At 54.4% G+C, this 21,854-nt stretch overlaps 1 protein-coding gene across 5 annotated transcripts in view; it reads left to right on the top strand.

Moving 5' to 3' along the window:
- TOX2 (TOX high mobility group box family member 2) overlaps positions 1–21,329 on the top strand; it is a 233,546-nt gene extending 212,217 nt beyond the window's left edge. For 3 of the 5 annotated variants that reach the window (XM_006147578.3, XM_006147575.3, XM_014587500.2), the window contains exons 4-9: positions 13,274–13,513; positions 16,068–16,295; positions 16,703–16,783; positions 17,563–17,958; positions 18,592–18,719; positions 20,538–21,328. In XM_006147578.3, the coding sequence (XP_006147640.1) occupies positions 13,274–13,513; positions 16,068–16,295; positions 16,703–16,783; positions 17,563–17,958; positions 18,592–18,719; positions 20,538–20,604 (1,140 nt within the window). In that variant the 3' untranslated portion in view covers positions 20,605–21,328. Of the gene's footprint in view, positions 1–13,273; positions 13,514–16,067; positions 16,296–16,702; positions 16,784–17,562; positions 17,959–18,591; positions 18,720–20,537 lie in introns of all 5 variants that reach the window. The other 2 variants (XM_027771473.1, XM_027771474.1) reach the window with 1 other exon arrangement.
- Positions 21,330–21,854: the final 525 nt, after the last annotated feature.

The raw sequence follows: 21,854 nt of genomic DNA, 5'->3' as shown, positions 1-21,854 counted from the left end.
TTTGAGCAGGACAGCTGGACAGGCAGGAGGTAAAGGAGTAAATATGCCCTCCCGTCACTCAGATGGAGAAGCAGAGGTTAGGGGCCAGACACTCTTCCGGAGTCCTTCCGCCCTGCCAGCCCAGTGCTGTGGGCGTGGGCAACAGGGCCCTTTGAAATAGAAACTGAAGGTGAATCCAGGGAAGTGGAGGATGCCAAGCTCGGATGGGCCATTTTTGGTTATTGGCTCCCTGTGACAGGGCAGCTGGCTCCACCTCCTCGGTCTCTCCTGTCTGTAGTGGCTGTCCTGGCTGCTTCCTAAGCCTGCCTCCAGCCCCTGACCCGGAGCACAGGGAAACCGGCTGAGCCGCCCCCGATCACACAGCTCCCCGGGTGCCTACGGCCTGCAAGAAGGGACCCTCATCCCTGTGATCGGCCCCTGCTGGCTTCCCCAGCTTTACCCTGCCGTGGCCCAGTGAACCACTGCATCCTAGCAGCTGCCAACACTCTGAGCATCAAGCCTCCTGCCAGGTCTGCTCTAATCACAGCAATTCCATTGTGAATGGTCATTGCTTTCTCCCAGGGGTTCCCTCCAGCTCTCCCCAACCATATGAAAATCTTAGTCAAAACAAGACAGATAATGCCGTGCTGACGCCTGGATGAGCGCTCTCAACTGTGGACAGAGGATGCAGTGTGGCCAGCCCAGCCCACTCTGTGCCCTGTGCCCTCGAAACTGAAAAGAGATCAGACTTCAGGGTCAGACAGACCTGGGTTTGGATCCTGGCCCTGCTCCATGTGAGCTGTGGACAGAGTGAGAGGTTGTCTCCTCTCTGGGGCTCCTTTTGCTCATCTGTAAAGTGGAAACACTGCCATCTACTCTCAGGGTGTTAAAAGGCCTGCTGGAGATGGAAGGTGAGAACAGGTGACCAGCTCTGCATTAAGACCCCACAGGCATCAACCCAGTACCTACCCTTATCATTGAAATAGAAACGGAGCCTTGACACCCGCCTGCTATCGGGTCTTTCCCCATGAGGTCCCGATGGGACTTCTAGTGGGGAGCCATCAACCCTAGCTGGCTGCGTGTCCTCCCTCCCATCACTCTGGCTTCCACCTCTGCCTGGTCCCCATGTTGCCAAGCCCACCAGGCATTATCTGTCTTTATCGTCCTGACGTTGGCTGTATTGAGCCAGCTGGCCACTGCCTTCTTCCAAACTCCTTCCCTCCTCTGCTCCCTCCTGGTGTCCTCCTCTTTATGGCCCCTTTGAGGGCCCTTCCAGCTCCCTCTCTTTCTAATTCTCTGTGTAATCAACTGGTCTTCTCTGGAGACCACCCCCTCTCTACAACAGGATGCTGTACTGAGCCCAGCCTGTTCTTGGCTGTCCACTCCTGCCCACCTGGCCTGGCTCGTCTCTTCTCCAGTGTGACCAGCTTGTGACACTGACCTGCTATGATCTTACCCTCGGCGTCTCTCCTCTTCATCTCTTGCTTTCCTTGTCTGAGACTCGGGGGTGGTGGCATTGCTTCTTCCCTGGAGGTGCCATCTGCTCTCTGCAACCAAGCTGGCCTTTCTAGGGTACAAGTCATTGCTCTTCCCAAACCCTTCTGGGTCCCCAGGGACCCTCGGGTTCAAGTCAAGGGTCTCCACCCAGCGTTCAGAGCTCACCCAGCCTGGGCCTTGTCTGCCTCTCTAGCTCCTCCTTCCACAGCCCCCCTCACTCCTTGCCACTGTCCTTCACTCCGACCGGACTGGAGACTTTTCTGTCCCAGTCTGCCCTTGACCCCCTCCTCCCACGTCCTCCTGTGGCCTGAGGCTTTCCTTCTCACACTCATCACCTCAGTGATGGACACTGGTTAGCTTGTGGGCAGAGCCACTTGTGCTAGTCACCCTGAACCCCACGGTACCCAGCACACAGCAGATGCTCAGTAAGTACAAATGTGTCTGCTGTCATGTGACAGATGCATTCCTGGAAACCTTGCAAAAATCCTAAAAATAGCAGAATTTACAGGAAAAGTAAAGCTGGAGCAAATAACTCAGGTCTATGCAACTTTGTAACCACATCACTACAGAAAGCTGTGACACCCTTCTGCATATACCAACACAATTTAAAACTGCTTGTTAAGTTCTTACTCTCAATAAGAGCAGGGAAGCAGCTTGGTGGCAGGGGCTGTGCTATAGTTTGAATGTGTCCCCTGGAGGTTCACGTGTTGGAAATGTAACTGGTATGGTGTTAAGAGGCTGAAAACTTTGTCCAATTATGTTAGGAAGAGATGGGGCCTTGGGAAGGTGATCGAGATTAGATAAAGTTATCGGGGTGAGGGCCCCCTGGTTGAACTCTGGTGGCTTTGTGTGAAGAGGGAGAGAGACCAGAGCAGACACACACAGACAGATCTCCTCCTGCCCCCTTGCCATGTGATACCTCGGGATTCTACAGAACCCTCACCAAGAAGACCCTCATCCATGCCCTTTGACTTTGGATGTCCTAAACTGTGAATCAAATAAACCTCCATTCCTTTTTTTTTTTTTAATTTGCCAGAGGGCACATGTGGTCTTTGGAGAGAAACAGAAACAGAGAGAGAGGAAAAGTGAGAAAGTGCCCTCCTTCCCCCATGTGGGATGGTCATTCTGTAATCCCTTCTCTTCCATTTCTCACCTCTTTTGGGAGTTTGGGAATGCATGCACATGCGCCTAGTATGTTTCTCAAGCTGTAGGTCTGGAACTCAAGCCATGTGCCATCCATGCAAGATTCAGCCACTTTAACCACCATGCTACTGGCTGGCCCCAAACCCATTTTTTTTTTTTTTTTTGGAGAGGTTTTTCGCTATAGGGCACGTGCCCTCGCCAGACAGACAGAGAGAGACATAGAGACAGAAAGCGAAAAATCACCCCCCAGGGGGGGATGGTCACGCCGCAATCCCTTCTCCTCCATTCTCCTCTCGGGATCTTGGGCACGTATGCACACGCGCCTGGCGTGAGTTTTAAGCCACCGGGTCCGGGACTCGAACCGCGGTCGACTACGTGGGAGTCCAGCGACATAGCCATTACACTAACTGCTGGTTCCCCCAAACCCCATTTTTATAAATTACCCAGCCTATAATATTTGGTGAGTGGCCACAGACAAATGGACTAAAACAGGGTGTAAGGACACCTTCTCGCTTCTGGGTCATGGAGACCAGGGCAAAGTGCACAGACTGGGGAGAGGTGTGTGGTAAGCACTTTCACTGCAGAACAGGCCGAGGGCAGGAAGGAAGGTGAAAAGTCTGGGGAGTAACACTGGGTCCCGCTACGTCAGAGCCCTCTGTGTTCAATGGTTATTCCCGAGTAGCACAAACTATTTCTGTGCCCAAACAGAACTTCCATGCAGTGCGACCTCCCCCACTCATCGGAAGGGATGGGATCTCCGCATCACGGACACACACTGCGTGTGCTGAGTGCATTAATGGCGCACATTGCACTGTCGTGACATCGCAGCTCATGCCTCCGTCTGTCCCTCTGGACTGGGCAGCCCTTACCAAATGGCCAGGTCTACTCCTGCCATCTTTATGTCCTGGGCCTGTGGCTCACAGCTGTCACTACATGGACCCTGCGACTCTGACAGTTCACAGGCCTCTGTTTCTGCCCTCGAGGAACTGAGACTATGCCACATAGCGTGTGGGAGTTACCTAAAAGTGCTTGCTGGAGCAAAGCCTGAGCAGCCCAAGAGACCTCTCATTGTCCCGGAAAAGGAAGTGGGCTCTGAACTTTGCCGAGAAGAGCTGGGTTTGGGAGGTCACGAGGGGACATGTGCCTGACGTGGAAGCCAAGTGGACATGGAGGAGGCTGGAGGAAGAAGATGGGTGGGTGATCCATTCAACAAGCATCCACTGAGCCACGCTGGGTGCCAGGTGCTGTCCTGGGTGCTGGCAGTTCATCGGAGAAGACAAAGCTCTTTGCCCATGTGGCATTCACATCCTAGCAGGTGGAGCGAGATAAAACACAGTAAACTAATAAATAAGTCACACAGTATAAGGCAGGTGTTAAGTGCTTGGAGGAAGAGACCAGCAGCTTCGGGGATTGGGAGTGATGGAGCAGTGGGGAGCCGGGAGCAGGATGGTCAGGGAAGGCCTCACAGGAGAGGTGGAATTTGAACCAAGTCTTGTAGGAGGTGAGAGTGTAAGTGGGGGAAACCCCCGCCCCTGGGTGGGGGAAGAACATTTCACGCAGAGGCAATGGCAGCTGATGGGTGTCCACCCTCGACACTGCTGACGTTTGGAGCTGGGTCCTTCTCTGCTGTGAGAGCTGTGCTGTCACTGTGGGGTGTTTACCAGCTTCCCTGGCCCCTACCCACTAGATGCCAGGCACGGCCTCCCCGTCGTAACAACCCCGAATGTCACCAGATATCACCAGTGTCAGGGGAGAGGGCAGAATGACACGGAATTAAAGGGCCCTGAGCGGGGAGTCTGCTTTGGTGTCCAAGGAATAGCAAGGAGGTGAGTGTGCTGTAGAGGAAGGGCAGAGGCCAGAGAAGTACCAAGTGGTCGTGGTGGTGGGTGCGGGGTTGGGGAAGTCGGTTAGAGGGGCTGGGGCTTAGTGAGGACTTGAGCTTTTACTTCGGATGAAGGTAGGGAGCCAGGGCAGGCTCTGAGCCGAGTAAGGGCCTGCATCCCGAAGATGGGAAGTAGAAGGCTCACGCTCATCCCAGCCTGAACGGAAACCTCACACCCCAGCCGGGCAATCCCAGACCCAGCTGCTCATTGACCTGTGTTTGCAAACCTTTCTTCAAAGACAAAACCAGGCCCAGGGGGAACAAATTGCTTCCCATTTACATCCTTCCCTGCTGGTTTCTTCATATTCATAACAGGATGATCAGTGAAACCAGGAGTGGGACTGTTGCTTTAAAGGATAAATTAGTCTGACTCTTAACTCAATAATTAAAACTGTGATGGCGCTCGGCCTACAGGGATAATGTACTATTATTATAGTCGTTTGTTTCAATTAAATGCTTGCTGATTTTACAACAGCAGCTGGGCACCTGTGCGCTGTAGTGATTACTCTGAACAAGACATCTAAATTTCAGGAGAAATTTGTCAGCATGCAAAGAATCTCCCGCCAAGCATGAAAGTTTATTAGAAACACTTACTGATGAGGCTTTGGGGTGGGAGGCAGGCATTGAGAAGGCTTCCTGTTGCCCTTTTTTCTTCCTTTTTGCATTGGATATTTTTCCTAAAAGGAGTTAATTGACTTTTTTTTTTTTTAAGAGAGATTTTTGCTTTAGGGCATGTGTGCTCTCTAGAGAGGCACAGAGAGACAGAAAGTGAGAGATCACCTCTGGGGATGGCCACAACACAATCCCTTCTCCGTTCTCTTCTTGGGATCTTGGATATGCAGGCACATGCATCCAGTGTGAATTTCAAGCCACTGGGTCCAGGGTCAAACCGTAGTCGGCCTTGTAGGAGTCCAGAGCCTTAACCACTATGCTGCTTGCTTGCTCCGTAAGATACTTGGCTCTTAAAGCCTGAGGACATCTCAGAGAGCAGCAGACTCCTAAGAGGCTGGTGTGGGGGATTGGTTGTGACTCCCAACATCGCTGATTCTGGGGTGTTGCAGGCTGAATATGTCTTCTCAAGATGTCCATCCTGATCCCCAAAACCCATGAATATGTTACTTTATGTATCCAAAGAGACTTTGCAGATGTGATTAAGTTAAAGATCTTGAAATAGGGAGGTTATTCTGGACTATGTAGGTGAGCCTGATAGATGAGATAGGGAAGTTATTCTGGACTATGTAGGTGAGCCTGATAGTGTCTTCCTTAGAAGAGGAAGGGAGAGGGGCCCACCCCATGGAGTGGCTGATGAGACCATGGAAGCAGAGAGAGAAATGACCATGTAATGTGGAGCCGAGGCAAGAGGACAGTATCTATCCCCCAAATGTAAGGAAATCGATCCTCCCCTGGGGTCTCCTGAGGGAACCAGCCTGGTCAGCATGTTGACTTTGATCAAGTGAGACTGATTTTGGACTTCTGGCCTCCAGAACTGTAAGAGAATGGATGTGTGTTATTTTGAAGCACTAAATCTGTTAATTTGTTGCACTAGGCAACGAATACAAAGGGTCTTGCCACCACTGCCCCTTCCACCTAGAAACCTCTTAAAGGGTCACCCCTGTGTTCTCTGAACCCAGCATCTGCACTTGGCACCTGGGCATCCCCCAACGAGGCTTACTAAAGGGCTGGAGGGGGCATGGCCAATGCATCAAGATGAGGCTGGTTCTCATCTCTCTCCATAGGCCCCCATCCAACACATGGGAGCTACAGAGAGCTTGAAGGGGTGGGTGAGGTGTTGGCAGGACTAGCAAGGAGGCTGTCATCAGTCAGGTCCCCTGGATATAGACTCAGATGGAGACTGTGTGCAGCAAGTTTTGTGAGGAGCACACATCACCCTTGAGCAAGGATGCAGGATTGGGCAGAGCTGCTCGGCTTCAGGGGCCTCAACAGACCCTGCAGCAAGCTCTGGAACCAGGACGTTCCTTTGAAATGTCCAGGGGGCTAGGCCTTTGGGCCCCCATGTTACTGGATGAAGCTTGTCCTTGGGAGAGAGTGTGGCCATGGGCGAGGCAGCTCCGTGAGCCTAAGCAGTTCCCAGAGAGGGTGCAGCTGTGAGACGTCCAACACACCCAGCAGCTGGGGAAGCGAGCAGTGTGGCACCAAGGAGCCGCGGTAGCCTCTGCAGGGCTCACAGCTGCACTGAATCTGGAGAGAGGCTGCAATGTGGGGTCAGAGCAAGAGCCCAGCTGGTGCCAGGGCAGGGCTGGGCCGAGGGGGAGCACCCAGAGCAGGTGTCGTGCTGAGCCCATGCTGGGCAGGAGGGCAGGGCAAGGGTGTAGGGCTAAGGACACAGGTGTGGGGACCACATGGACCTTGATGTGAATCCCAGCTCTGCTGCCTGCAGCTGAAGGAGCTCGGACATGTGACTCCCAAGCTGAGCCTCAGCTTCCTCTTCTGTGAAATGCTGATGGCACCATGTGGTCAGGTCAGGGCCTGCAAATGGTCACCGCAAAATAAAGGGAGGTTCTTCTACCACTATTCCTATTTACTCCATGACATTCCTCTAACCTGGGGCTGGCAATCTATGGCCATGAAACCCCTGTCTTGTTTTGTAAATAAAGTTTTATTGGAACACAGTCATACCTGTTCATTTACATGGTTGTCTATGGCTGCTTGCCGTCCTGCTGCAGCAGAGCTGAGTAGTATCAGAGACATCTGGCCTGCAAAGCCTAAAATATTCCATACCCGACCCTTTACAGACATCTGCAAACTCCTGATCTAACACACACAACAAATATTTGTGAAGCACCCCGTGCCAGACTCATGCTGTTATCTTTATTGTTAATGGAGCTCCCGGCAGCCTCCCTCTCTTCCCATCAGCTTCCCTTCTTCCCATTCCAGAACCTTCTATTGTTTCTGACCTCGTCTTAGCCCAGCTGAGATCTGATTCCAGTTCTTGGAGGGATTAAGGGAAGGAAGCTTTACACTGAATGCTGACTAAGCACCTCCACAGCTGTCCCTCACCCCTGCCCCCCACCAGGGCGGGTTCATTATTACCGCGCCCGAGGTAAAGCCACTAAGATCAGGTTAGGTGTAGAGGAAAGATCTGAGTCAGAAGACAGAATTCTGGCTTTCCCACTTCCTAGCTGTGTGACCTAGGGCAAGTCATTTAACCTCTGAGGTTCTACACCTTTATTGTGCAGCGGACGGTAAGAGTGAGTGTATCAGACTTGTCTGTGTGCCTGGCTCAGCGGTGAGCACTTACTAGTGAAACACTCAGACCACTGTTACGCTCTCCGGAACAATGTTTGCGTCTGTTGCGAAGGGTTCTGAAACCAACGAGGGATTGTAGAATGCTGGCCAGTGGCTTGTAAGTGTTGGGCACGGGAGGAGGGCACTGACTGTGTTCAGAAATTAAGGAGACGTTTCTGGACCCTGTCAGACTGAGGCAGGGGCTTAAATGAGCCCAATTCGATAGCGTGGCCTTCGCTGCCAGAGAGCATCCCATTCCCCAGGTGGAGCATGAGGTTGTGCCGAATGACCCCTTGGCCCGGCCTGGAGGGGCCCCTGCGGGCTGGGCTGTGAGTTCTGTGAATGGTAGAAGGCGGGAGTGAGGGAGGTGTGATTTCCTGCTCTCAGCACGCAGAGGTGCTCTCCATAGACAGTGCAGATGGAGAGTGCGAGGACATGCCGGTGTTCCTGCAGCCCTGAGAACCTATTAAGCCAAATGAACCTAATTAGGTTCGCAACGCCGCCTCGCCGTTTCCTCTGCCTCGCCTTCCGGGAGAGGGTGCAGATGTGGCTCCCAACCGTGCCCATATGTTTCCAAGAGCGAAGCAGGAGGCTGGTTCCACGTGGTTCCCGGCATCTCCTGTGCCAGCTGTGTGCCAGGCCCTCGCCCGGTGCTAGGAGGCAGGTGTCCCTGGGTGTGAGCAGATGCTTCCTACATGCCCGGGAGAGCCCTGACGGTGGCTCCCACACGAGAGGATGGCCAGAAGACAGGGCAGGAGAGCAAGCACCAGGAAAGTTTCTCTGAAGAGGTGACAGGAACAGGGCACATTGAGAGAAGCTGCGTGTCCCCAGGGAGCTCTGGGAAGGGGCTGGAGAGGCCAGGAGGTGGGAGATAGTGCAGGTCTTTGTGAGGCATTTATGAGGCTAGGCCACTGTGGAGCAGGCCCAGGGGAGTTGCTGAGAGATGCTGAAAAGTGAGGAGAGGTTGTTTAACCCAGAAAGGGCCCCCCCGGGGGCCGGCATGTCACCTGAGCCCAAGAAAGCCTTGCTGGGGGAAGCCGGCAGGAGGATGTTACCATGGTTTGGAATCCTCTGGAAGCAGGACCCTGCTACAAGTTTGGGTGCAAATTGCTTGTCTGGTGGGTGACCCCAGGAAGCCTTCAAAGGAAGGAGGGAAGTGAGACTGGAAGGAAGGAAAGCAGCAGAAGGCAGGTAAAGAATCCTGGGCCTCCGGGCGACCTCTGGGCTACCAGTCAGGACTGTCCCATTGAGGGGAGAGGAGCGTGCGCTTTTATTCACAGACTTTTGTCTCTCCTGGATGGAGGGTCACTCCTGGGGCCTTAATCCCTCAGCACTTCGAGGCCTCGCTGGGCCAGTGGGTACCCTCAGGCAAGGGGTCTCAAGTAGCCACCCTTAAGTGTGAGGAACCACAGACAAGGGGACGAGGGGTCCATGGCCTCTGCATAGCTGATTAGGTGATGGTCACCAAATATGTGTGGGGAGAGGGGGGGATTCTCATTGGAGTAGGGGGTCTTAGGAGCTAATAGAATGTTCTAGAATGTGTGTGTGTATGTGTGTGTGAGTGACGAGTGGGGCGATGGGATTTGGTCTGACTCCTTCTCTACACCTCTCTTGTGGGCTCACCTTTCTTCCTCTAAAGCCTGGATTGGCTTTGCGATCCCTTTCTTGGTGAAATGTGGGAACTGGGAGGCAGCCCCAGAAGGCTGGCCCTACTTCTAGGTATCCAGGCAGGAGCCGCAGACTCAGCCGGGGTGTAAGTGGAGGAAGGCGGGACAGAGTGGAGGGTGCTAGTGTTTAAGGAGGAGGCTGAAGACGACCAAGAAGCACAGCGAGAGAGGAAGCCAGCTAAGAGCTGGACCCTGGATGGAGGGAAGAGGGCTGTGAGGGCAGGCAGCAGGCCTGGGAATTGGGGATTGAGGAGTGTCTTGGCGAAGGCATCGGACTTAGGGAGAACGTGCAATGATCTGGATAAATTCGGCTCCAGTTTTTGTAGCTGTGTGATCATGAACAAGGCTCTGAACCTCTCTCTCTCTTTTTTTTTTTTTTTTTGAGAGGTTTTTGCTATAGGGTGCGTGCGCTTGCCAGACAGACAGAGAGAGACAGAGAGACAGAAAGCGAGAAATCACCCCCCAGGGGGGATAGCCACACCACAATCCCTTCTCCATTCTCCTCTCGGGACCTTGGGCATGTGCGCCTGAGGTGAGTTTAAGCCACCGGGTCCGGGACTCGAACCACGGTCGACTACGTTGGAGTCCAGCGACATAGCCATTACGCTAACTGCTGGTCCCAAGGACCTGAACCTCTCTGAGCCTTGGCTTCCTCAGCTGGGGAGGCTTATGCTGTGCCTCCTATGCTAGTCGTGGTGACATGAGACAGGAGGACCCGATTAGCAATGTTTCTGGCACGTATTAAATATTTCTCCTCCTCGTCCTCTTTCTCGCCCCCTCCCCCCGTGAGGATGGTGAGGGTGATGACGATGATATGGCTGTTTTGGTAGGAAGGAGGACAGGTACCAGAGGAGTGCTGATGGAGGCGAGCACCTGGCGACAGTGGCGAGGGACGGTTCTCTGTGTAGTTAGGTGTCTGCACAGGGAAGAAAGCCAGCAGGGGAGACCTGGCGCTCAGAAAGGTCTTCACTTAAAGGTGAGAGAGAATGAGCAGGATCTGATGCTGATGGGATGCGGCCAACAGAGAGGGGAGGGCAGCGCTGAACTCAGGGGGGGTGTCTTGGGCTGCCTGGAAGCAGAGCCTGAGGCAGGGTTTCTTTTGAAAGGTGGTGGTGAGGCAGTGCCCTCAGGAGACTGGGCTGCAGGAATCAGGGCTTGTTCAGGAAGGGGCTGAGCAAGATGGGGCCTCGGCTGGAGAATCCCTTGCCGGGAGCCCACTGGGAGCTCTGGCGCCCAGCTGCACTGGAGAACAGGATGGATGTCTGATGCAGGGTGGGGCACTGAGGTTGGGGGTTCATAGCCTCCTCAGGGAGGCAGCTCCCATTTGGCCAAAGTCACTTCTCTGGAGGAGAGATGGTTGCCAGCCCTCCTGGCAGGTGGGGAATGGTAAGGGGGTCAAGTCAGGCACCTGTACTGTCCATGACAGAGGGCATCCTCAAATAGCAAGTCTCAAATGGGGAGCATGGTCTATCCTGGGAAGGGGTCATGTCTCAGGGGTAAAGCAACTGGACCCACATGGAAAAGGTCCTAGGTTCGCATCCTGGGACCACCTAGGGCAAAGGTACACATCTCTCTGACCCAGGCTAGCTAAGGCTGAGGGTGGATTGTGATATAGAGGCTCAGTGGGGGGTGCCTCCCTCTGTCTCGTTGTCTCTGTCTCACACACACACACTCATAAAATAAATAAATACTTTACACTTTAATAAAACCATGCGAGGAACAGATTTCAGGAGAATTAAGAGCTCCATTTTCTTTTTCTTTTTTTCAAGTTATTGCTATAGGGCACGTGTGCTTGCCAGAGAGAGACAGAGAGAAATCACCCCCTGCGGGGATGGCCTTTCTCTATATCTCTACATCTCTACTACAAGCCTTTCTCCTCCATTCTCCATTTGGGATTTTGGGCACACACACACACGTGCCCAGCAGGATTTTCAAGCTGCCAGGTCTGGGATTCAAAGGATCCACCTGCCTTAACCTCCACACCACCTGCTGACCTGAGCCCCATCTTCAGTATGTTAAATTGGATGTGCTTTTGGGTTATCCAAGTGAAGACATCAATCAGGCAAGCGAATGGAAGCACCGGAGGCCCAGGCAAGAAGTCAGGGGATCGGTTTTCCTTTATTTCTGACATTTATGGCACATCCCATGGCCAATCAAATTGTGTGGATGTGGTTGGTCTAAGTAGTATTGTCACTGCTGATCAAGTAGATGAATATGATCCCTCTATATTAATCTATGAACACAGCCTGCCCTTTGCCTGTAAACACAGTAGACACTTTAAGCCCAGTCTGGTGGTGTAGTCAGTAGCAAACTGAACTGCAGTTCTGGAATCCACGTGGCTGACCTCAGGCTCGGAGCCCCAGGCTGACTTGAAAAGATGCTGGGTGCATATGAGCCCAAGATGCTGACAAGCTTGAGAGCTAAGGAAAGGGGATCCCGCGCAGACCCTGTGTCATGAATAGAATAAACTTTAACAGATTTCATCACGTTTAGGTCCCTTAACAAGTGTAAGTAGTACCAACCATGTTCTTCGATCATTTTTATTACTAGAAATTAACAGCAAAAGGGAAATTAATATATTTTTTTAAGAAATAGTCATTCCAAAAATTTAGGACTCTTCTTAAAGAAGTCTTGGGTCAAAGAGGAAATTTAAAAATAAATGCACAGAAAAGAACGATAGTGAAAATCTTATGTGATCAAGTCTATGTTTAAATCATGCTCAGAGGAAAGCCCATAGCATTAACATATTACTAAAAATACAGAATGAAAGTAAATGAAAAGTGGTGCTCAAAACTGAGAGGGAAGCAACTCTAAGAAATCTTTTAAAAGCAGAGAATGGGATTAATAAAGATAAAATGAAATATTAAAGAATTAGAAAGCAGAGAAGCAGAAATGATAACTTTGAGATTTCATTTGAGGAGAAAAGAACCAACCCACATAAAATGGAAAACCCATTAGCCTGCCTAGTGAAGAAAAAGGGAGAGGAAAACACAGATATTTAACATAGAAATTGGAAAGGGGAAATAGCCACAGATGCAGAGGAAATAAAAATAATTCTAAGAGTATGCAAACTGGTATGCCTCACTGAACACCATGCATGTGTGTGTGTGTGTGTGTGTGTGTGTGTCTGTGTGTGTGTATATATATAATGTTTAAGTCAAAAGTACACACTATTCTAAATTTGTATTTACTATGAAAAATGCTTATATACAAAATCATTGAACTTTCTTATCCTCCAAAAATGAACAGTTAGAAAATATTATGGAAAGTCAAGTTAATAAGAATATTATGGGCCTCTAGAAAGCAAAGTACTAAACTTTATCAAGGAGTTTATTCCATATATTTAACAAAATGTTATATACTCTAGGGTTTGCCATATTCTAGGTACATTTGATCTGTAACAACTGTAGAAGGTAGGTTTGATTAGACTACATTTTTGCAGATGGAGAAACTAAGGCACAGAGAGGTTTAGTCATTTGGCCAAAGATGCCCAGCTGGTAAGTGGCAAAACCAGGATTCAGAACATAGTTAGCTGCATGGTGAGTTAATGACGAGGCGAAATCATGTTCCAGGAGGGAGGATTTAGTACCATCAATTCCCAGCCGGGCTGAGCTATCTGGCAGGGGCTGGAATACTGCCTGTCTGTCCAGGGTGAGTGACAAGGTGCCAGGGGGCCTTAGCTCCCTCAGATGCACCAGGTCATGCAGGGGTCACAGGGAAATGGAACACCACCTCAGATTCACCTGTCGGGCGCCCGAGCGGCCCACAGCTCAGCCAGAACCAGGCCGCCCCTTGCTTCTCACCTGATGCATTGGCAGGACAGGCCCTTTGACGCCAAGTCTCTGTCCTCCTCCCCCAGATCCAGGAGATGGTCCACTCGGAAGTTGCTGCCTACGATTCGGGTCGGCCAGGGCCCCTGCTGGGCCGCCCGGCGATGCTGGCCAGCCACATGAGCGCCCTCAGCCAGTCTCAGCTCATCTCTCAGATGGGCATCCGGAGCAGCATCGCCCACAGCTCCCCATCACCCCCGGGGAGCAAATCAGCCACCCCGTCCCCCTCCAGTTCCACTCAGGAGGAGGACTCGGAAGCCCATTTCAAGGTATGTGGGGTGGTGAGGCAAGGTGTTGGGATGCCCGCCAGGGTCTCAGCAGGGTTGGGCCCTGTGGGGAGTGGGCATTGCCTACTTCTAGAAAAGACTAGAAGGGCAGCTGTAACCTGGCCAAAGCCAAAGGAGAAGGAAATCAGATAGAACCGGGGCTGCAGGGGAGCACCTGGTCAGCAGGGAAGCACCCGGGGGCCTCAGGGTCCTTTGCCGTGTCCTTGGCAAGCCCTGCACTCCCGGTGCCCATGGCACACGTGCCTAGCAGAGACCACTTTAACAAGTATCAAGGGGGTGGGGTGCAAAAATGCCGTGAAGGTGTGGCGCAGGCTTACTCCTGAGAGCTGTGGCCACTTCCATGACGGCTGTGGCGTCGGCACCTCAGGGCACATCTGATGGCCATTTGGGCCTTTTAGGAGAAGATATTCTGACAAAAATGTGGGGTCCAGCAGAGGGCCCCTCTGGGACAGGGCGTTCAGCATTGACCTTAGAGATGGGGAGGGTCTAAAAAAGATCCCCTACTGGTGTGATGCCCCCCCTACCCCCCCCAACATCTCTGGACTCAGAGTCGGTCCAGCCTCTTCCAGAACACATCGGGGATGAGAACCCGCCACCGTCCTGGGGCTGGCCCTCTCTGTGCACCGACCCCAAGTCTGCCTTGGCACTGGAGAGGCCCAGAAAGGCCCAGAATGGACGTGTTTACCTGGAACCTCCCAGCAGGCTAGTGGCAGGTTCCACACTCCACGCTGTGACCCCGGCCACCCTGGTCCAGTGCTCTTCCTTCTTCGTAGGGTCACCCGTCACCTGCAGAGGCCCGAGGCAGGAACCCTGGCCCCTGTGCCATGAAACTGTGTCTTCCTCGACCAGGAAAGGGGTTATCTCTAAATCCTGGTTCAGCTTCATCCTCAGGATAACTCAGTCTCTGCCCCAGGTCAGGCAGGGATGGTTTTTATTTCATTTTTTACTTAATAAACATTCCTAAAGCACTCCCTATAGGCCAGACACTGTTCTAAGCACATAACGAGGACTCATCCGTACAGTCCTCATACCAGACCTGTGTGGCAGGTACGTGATTGTCTCCATTTGGTAGAGAGGAAGCTAGGGCACAGAGAAGTTCACTAACTTATCCAGCGTCACACAGCCAGGAAACAGCAGAATCAGACTCACAGCCGCATGGTTGCAGTTGCAGTCAGTCTGTGCCCTCAACCACCTGCAAAGCCACGTCTGCTCATGAGCCATCTGTTACATGGTGTATCTTCACCCCTTGTTTTGCCCGGGTGTCACCAGGCACCATCAGACTGTGGCGTGGGTGTCACCAGGCACCATCAGACTGTGGCGTGGAGGGGCGGCTGTCTGCAGGGACAGTTCTGGAAGCAGAAGGAGTGATGTCACACCCCACCCTCCCTGCCCCTCAGACGCAGAGGCCTGAGCCTCGTCCACTGGCTCAGAGTTTCTTATCAGATCATGGTGCCTCCCTCGTTTTCCACAGAGAGCCTCAGTCTCCACTGCAGAACCCAGGGCCAATGACCCCAGTCCCTGGGAGGCCCTGAGGGTCCTCACAGAGACCCACTGAGGTCTGGGGTGAACATCCCACCCCCTTCCCATCCTGAAAACCCCAAGTTAGGCATTCACAGCCCTGAGTCTGTCCCAGGTGAGGCCACTGGCTCCAGGGTGACCTGATGACAGTCACTTTGCGTTGCTCCTTCCAAGCTACCTACCCAAAGCAGCACAGCTGGGACATGGGGCAAGAGTCCAACTTTCGTAATCAAGGGTAATCTTTCGGGATTGCCTGTGACCACAGAAGGAGAGCAATTAGGAAAACACACACATCCAAACCTGGAAATGGGCCCCGGCTGCACGCTGTCACCATCCGCAGCAAGCGCTGCCTACCAGACTCTCTCGGGAAGCTGTTGATCCTGGAGGAACAGGCCTTCACTCAGACTCCATGTTCGTGACTGATTAGAGAGGATGTCACAGCCCTGTGAAGGTAGCTGTTGCCTCGGGCGGCAAAAGTGATAAGCATCAATTATTTCTGTCTGATCACAAGACAAATTAATTTTCCCCTGATAAGATGCAAATGGTTTCTGTCCAGTAGGAAAGATGAGAAGTCTCCACGTGGTAGTGGCGTTGCCTTCCGGGGGATAGCCAGTTTCCCGAGTAGTTTAGTAACATCCCAGCAATCGGTCAGTGACTGCAAAGACTTATCTTCCTCTTGCAGGCCTTTGAGTCCACTTTCCAGTCCATGCTGAGTCTCTTTAATGAGTTAGACAAACACCCAGGGCTCCTAGCCAGCATGTGTGTGTGTGTGCGTGTGTGTGCACGCATGCACATACGATCATACATCTGTGTCCTTCTGTCTGAGTGTCTGCCTATCCATTACCCTCTTCCTCCACCCCCTGATAGTGTCCGAGCCAGGCGGTGGCAGCTCCCTGTGTGAGCAGGGCTGGACCAGCACGCAGGCTGCCAAGGAGAGCCTGGCTCGACAGGAGGCTGGGTTTGATCTCCAGCAGCAGGTCCTTGGCTTCTAGTTTTCTGACCCCTGTCACCTGCGCAGATCTCGGGAGAGAAGAGACCCTCAGCCGACCCAGGGAAAAAGGCCAAGAACCCAAAGAAGAAGAAGAAGAAGGACCCCAATGAGCCGCAGAAGCCTGTGTCGGCCTACGCACTCTTCTTCAGAGACACTCAGGCCGCCATCAAGGGACAGAACCCCAGTGCCACCTTCGGAGACGTGTCCAAAATTGTGGCATCTATGTGGGACAGCTTGGGAGAAGAGCAGAAGCAGGTGAGCCCAATCCTTTCCTGGGCCATCCCCCAAGGCTTTGCGGTCCTGGAGTCCAGAATGGACTGGGAAGGGCTGAAACCAGGCCCCGCTCTGGGCCTAGAGGCTCGCAGAGGTCTTCTGTGGGCTCATCTGTAAACTGGGAAGCTGGTGCCTCCCGCGCCATGCACCGGCTGCGTTCACTAGCGACATAACCATTCTGGGTGAGGGCACATGCAAGTTGGCTGAGGAACTGGGACATAGCCCGGCCCCCATTCTCCGGTGCAATGCTCCTAGGAGGAGCCAGGAGGTGGCAACCCAGCTTCTGTTCCCACCACCCTCATCCATGCCTGGCCACCTACCCCCATCCCCAGCCTGCACCCTGGCTCCTCTGGAACCCCTGAATGGTGCACACATGTTGGGTCTTTCAGGCCTACAAGAGGAAGACCGAAGCAGCGAAGAAGGAGTATCTGAAGGCTCTGGCAGCCTACAGGGCTAGCCTCGTCTCCAAGGTAGCACCTGGAATCCCGGCACGGCCTGGTCGGTGGGGGTTGGGGGGTGAGGACAGAGTCAGAGCCGGGGCCCACGGGAACTGCCAGTACTCTGTATCCTGGAAGGGATGGGTGAACCCAGCATGGTGCTTCTGCAGAGCAGCTGCAGGGTGCCGGGCTCAGGCTGGCCACTTTCCATGCCTCTTGTGTCACTGAGTTCTTCCAACCAGATCTCAAGGCACTCAGAGGAGTTCAGTAACTTGCCCAGAATTACCCAGGTTAAGGGACGGTACTAGGATTCGAACGCAGTCTTGCTGGTCTTCCTGTCTGGCTTTATGTCTGACCCCACTGCCTTCCTCTCTGCCAACACCACCAGGGCAGGAGCGCCATGGGGCTGTGGACAGGTGGCCCAAATGGGGCTGGCATGTAGACCAGAAGCTATTGTCGAGGAGGTGGCATCTCAGCCAGAAAGGGCCAAGTACAGAGGGTCTCAGAGTGCAGGGGACAGCACATGCGAAGGCACAGAGGTGGGGGGGACGGTGGCTCTCTGGCTGGTGCTGGTGTCACTGCCAGCTGAGGAGCTTGGGGAGCCCCCACCCCCAGGCATAACAGCAGGGGCTGGTTGGATGGTCAGAGTCAGGTGCTCTAAGAATCCACGTATCTCTAGTTAGCCACAACCGCCCCGCGAGGGACCAGAGGGCCAGCCGGGGGTGTGGTGTTGGGTAGCAGACCCTGGTCCTGCAGCTCTGGTTCTGGCTCAGCCCTCTTCTCCAGGGTGACCAGTTTCTGTCTCCGTTCAGAGCTCCCCGGACCAAGGTGAGAGCAAGGGCACTCCGTCGAACCCACCAGCCAAAATGCTCCCACCCAAGCAGCCCATGTACGCCATGCCAGGCCTGGCTTCCTTCCTGACGCCGTCGGACCTGCAGGCCTTCCACAGTGGGGCCTCTCCTGCCAGCCTCGCCCGGACCCTGGGCTCCAAGTCGCTGCTGCCAGGCCTCAGCGCATCCCCGCCACCGCCACCCTCCTTCCCGCTCAGCCCCCCGCTGCACCAGCAGCTGCCACTGCCCCCCCACGCACAGGGCGCCCTCCTCAGCCCACCCGTCAGCATGTCCCCAGCCCCCCAACCCCCTGTCCTGCCCACTCCCATGGCACTCCAGGTGCAGCTGGCGATGAGCCCCTCGCCCCCAGGGCCACAGGTAAGCAAGACAGCGTAGGGGCAAGCCCTTCTAGGACTCCTCATGGAGTGGGGAGGTGGCCTGGGATGTCAAATACTGGCCCTGCCAGGCACCAGCCATGTGACCTTCACCTTCTCTCTCGGAGGCTTGGTGCCCCATCCAGGGTCCGGCAGGCCTTCCCTGAGATGCACTGGCTGCAGTGGGCAGTAGACGAGGTTCTTAGGCTATTCCAGGGCCTCCTCCCATCCTTTGTCCACTGTGACTCCCTGGCCTCTGGCTCTCTCCAAAGCCTTCGAGGCCTAACCACCACTGACTGTGCTGACACAGGCTCGCCTGGCCCTTGGAGGCCATTGGCTCAGAAAATCCATTTCACAGATTGAGAGACTGAGGCTCAGAAAACCCTCAGACAGGTTGAACCTGTTGGGAGGTGCCGTCATGGGGAAGGAAGAAGTGATTGAGGCAGAGTGGGGGCTCCTTGAAGCCCCGAGGGAGTGGACCCCCTCAGGCACACAGAGGGCTACACATGCATATACGCACGTACACACACAGGCACACGCACACGTGCACACGCACCCCCACACACATGTTGTGCACATGTACATGCACCAGGCACACGCAGCTGCTCCTGCTCACATCTCCTGCCTCCTCTTCTAGGACTTTCCCCACATCTCTGAGTTCCCCAGCGGCTCGGGGTCCCGCTCACCTGGCCCGCCCAGCGCCACGAGCAGTGGGGACTGGGATAGCAGCTTCCCGAGCGGGGAGTGTGGCATCAGCACCTGCAGGTCAGTCCTCCCCGTCCAGGCTGAGGAACAGGGGGCGTGGGAACAGGGACGGCCGGGGACAGGAGGAAGCTCGGGGAAATGGGGGAACTGGGCAAGGTTGCCCTGCCGCTGCCTGCCCTGTGGGGTGGCTGCTCCTCCTCACAGGTGGCTCAGCAAGCCAGGCTCCCTGGATTCAGCCGGCTGAACCCCAGGCCAGCTTGGGAAACCGAGGCTGGCCTTTGGCCTTGCTGTTCCTCTCTCCACCCTGGTTCTCTCTCTCTCTCTCTCTCTCTCTTTCTTTCTTTCCTTCTCTCTCTCTCTCTTTCTCTCTTTCTTTTTTGTTCACAAATGCACCCTGGTGACATTCATAGGTGAGCCCCATGTCTTAGACCCAGTTCCTGGAAGTGGAGCCGAGGTGGCAGGAGTCCGGGTGCCCTTAGTGATGTGTTGAGGGAGAGTTGAGGGACAAAGGGGGTGAGGGTGGCAGGACAGAGTGGGGGGTCTCAGCTGGAGCCTTTGGGGTTCCTGCAATGATGCCACAGTGGGCCCCACTTGGAGGTAGGCAGTTGGCACTGTGTATCCTGGGCAATCAGCCATGGAGAAGGACACAGCTGGGCACACAAGAGAGGGGACTTGCCCGGGGCACTAGGAGACTGGCTGGCCATCTAACCCAGGCATCACACGCCTAGGGGAGGTGTTTTCCCCGCTGCCCTGTAGCCCAGCACCCTCCTGACACTCAGACCCCAGTGTCATGTGGCTCCTCCCTGATCCTCCTCCCCCATCCTGAGACTTAGCCTTTCCAACTGCGCCTCCTCTAGAAAGCCTTTCTGGGTCGTGCCCAGCAAGAGCGGCCTTCCATTCCAACCAGCAGAGGGGGTAAAACAGAGGGGAGACACACTTGCCCCTTACCCTATCAGCTGGGTCCCCAGCCCTGTGGCCACATCTGGGAGGTAGCCCTGCGCTGCTGTGCAGCAGCAAGGCCACATGGGAAAGGGGAGGGGAGGCCGTCACTGCAGCCCATCCCAGCCCCACTGAGCCCTGGCACACGCCCCCATTTCTAGCCACCTGGGGAGAGACCCCAAGAGCAGGCAGTGCTCAGCAGGGCCGCCCCTCCCTGCAGCCCCGCTGTGCAGACCCTCCTCCAGCCCTCTCTCCTGCCACTTCCCTCCCGAGAGTCAGAGTCCTGGGTGAGCGTGTGTCGGGGAGGTGTCTTTAGTGACCAGCTCAGAGCACCAAAGCCTCCTGAGGCCACTTTCACACCCAAGGTAGAGAGAGGACCACCACAGTGCCCTCTGAAAAACATAAAAAGTGCCTGCCCACTCTTTTTCATCTGAAATGTACAAACGCAAGGAACTGCCCTAAGAGGCTGTGATGCTGACGGTCCGGGAAGTATACCTGTCACACAGCCGCCCTCCTCGGCGAGGGCTGCATGGTCTCCCCCAGATTCCAGGAGGGGTGTCGGGTTCTGCCGAGTGGGCAGCCAGGAGGGCCCAGCATGTGTCCTTCCTTCATCCTCAGGGGCAGCTGAGTCCAGGGTGGAGGTGGGGGAAGACAGCAGTGTGCAGAAGCCTGGAGCACCCGGGCCCTGTGCTCCCAGCCCAGGTGGGCTCAGCTCTGACAGCCCCTCCTCTCTCCCGCAGCATGCTCCCCAGGGATAAATCGCTCTACCTCACCTAATCCTGCCTCCCCTCCCTTCCCTGAGGCTTGCGGAAGGGCACTGCTCAGAGCCTGCAGGGCCCACGGCAGGAAAGAGGCCTTGGCAGGAGGCAGGGTGACCGATTCGAGAAAGCAATGATACCAAGGCCCTGGGGCTGAGTCTCTCCCTCGACCTCCCACCAGACTCTGCAGAGGCAGCCCGCCGCCCACTGCCAGCCCGAAGAACCTGCAGGAACCTTCTGCCCGCTGACCTGCTTGCTCCAGGGTAACTATGGACCTGCTCCACGCCCTGCACATGGTACCCTGTCTGGACGTCTGGTCCCAGCCCTGGTTCATGTGGGCTGCCCTCGGCCGGGTCGCTTACCAACTGCAGAACCCCACTCCCAGTGCGTGGGCCGGGGGCTGGCCCAGTCATCGACGTGCAAATAACGTTTTCCATTGTGAACAAAAGATTATGAAACCTATAAACTGTTGGCTCCGTGTAAGTAGTTGACTACGTGTTTTAGAACTGTGCTGAAGACATCTGTAAGATTATTTTGTGGGGGACAAAAAAAAAAGTAGTTTCCTTTAAGGTAAAAAGCATTTTATATGACCCTTAGCACATTTTTTTTTTAAGTTTTATCTGAAGGGAGACGTGCACCGAAGCAGCTGCCAAACGGTTGCATCATCTGTACAGCAGGGACTGGACGCTCATAGCCACGCTCCACGACGTGGCCTCTGTTTTCAGTTGTGTGTCCATCTAGTTAAAATGGCCAGCGATGGCTTTTGTCTATTTATGAAGCACACTCGAGAGGAAGTTGCCGTTTATCAGCACGTGCGCGTGGTTTGGGGCTTCGGTTTTACTTTCGGTTCCTGGCGTCGTTTGCAGCTGTCTCCTGGCCCTGGCAAATGTGTGTCTTGGTGCCCAGTGCTTCTTCTCTCAAACCTCTTTATAATAAAACTTTGGAAAAGTGGAAACCACGTCTGTGTCTTCTTGCACCTTGTAAGCCAGGGCCAGGCCTCCGAAGTGTCATTTGGGGGTGGCTTTACCAGGGCAGAGCCCCTCAAGTCAGACAGGCTCAGGTGAGGGTCTGCCTGCCGTCGGTCGGCGCAGGCAGGATCTGTGAGGTCACGGGGCCTTTCTGACCCCAGTCATGACATCTGCAGCAGTGAGATAATGACGGCACCGCTCCGTGGAGTTCTCGTGACAGTGAAAAGGGGCGTGGGCATAGAATGCTGTCACACAGGGGACATTCAGCAGCAGGTGCCAGTGGTGACCCCATTCCTCACTATTCCCACCGAGGCTGTGGAGGTGAGTGGCGGGAGCCCGGGGTCAGAGTGGGAGAGACATCCTAGACAAAAGACTCCTTAAACCACACACCCGGGATTTTAAGTCATGATTATGCAACTGCTTTCACTGTACCTGAAAAAGTGACGTCGGCCTGGTGTGAAGAAGTCGGCAGGCGCGGCTGTCGGGCCCTCAGCTATTTGGAGGTGGAGCAAGCCCCCCCTCCCCGCCCC

Source organism: Tupaia chinensis, unplaced genomic scaffold (assembly GCF_000334495.1).
Source record: "Tupaia chinensis unplaced genomic scaffold, TupChi_1.0 Scaffold000216_1, whole genome shotgun sequence".
NCBI lineage: Eukaryota > Metazoa > Chordata > Mammalia > Scandentia > Tupaiidae > Tupaia > Tupaia belangeri.
The sequence above is the reverse complement of the archived record's forward strand: the minus strand, read 5'-3'. Positions and strand labels throughout refer to the sequence as shown.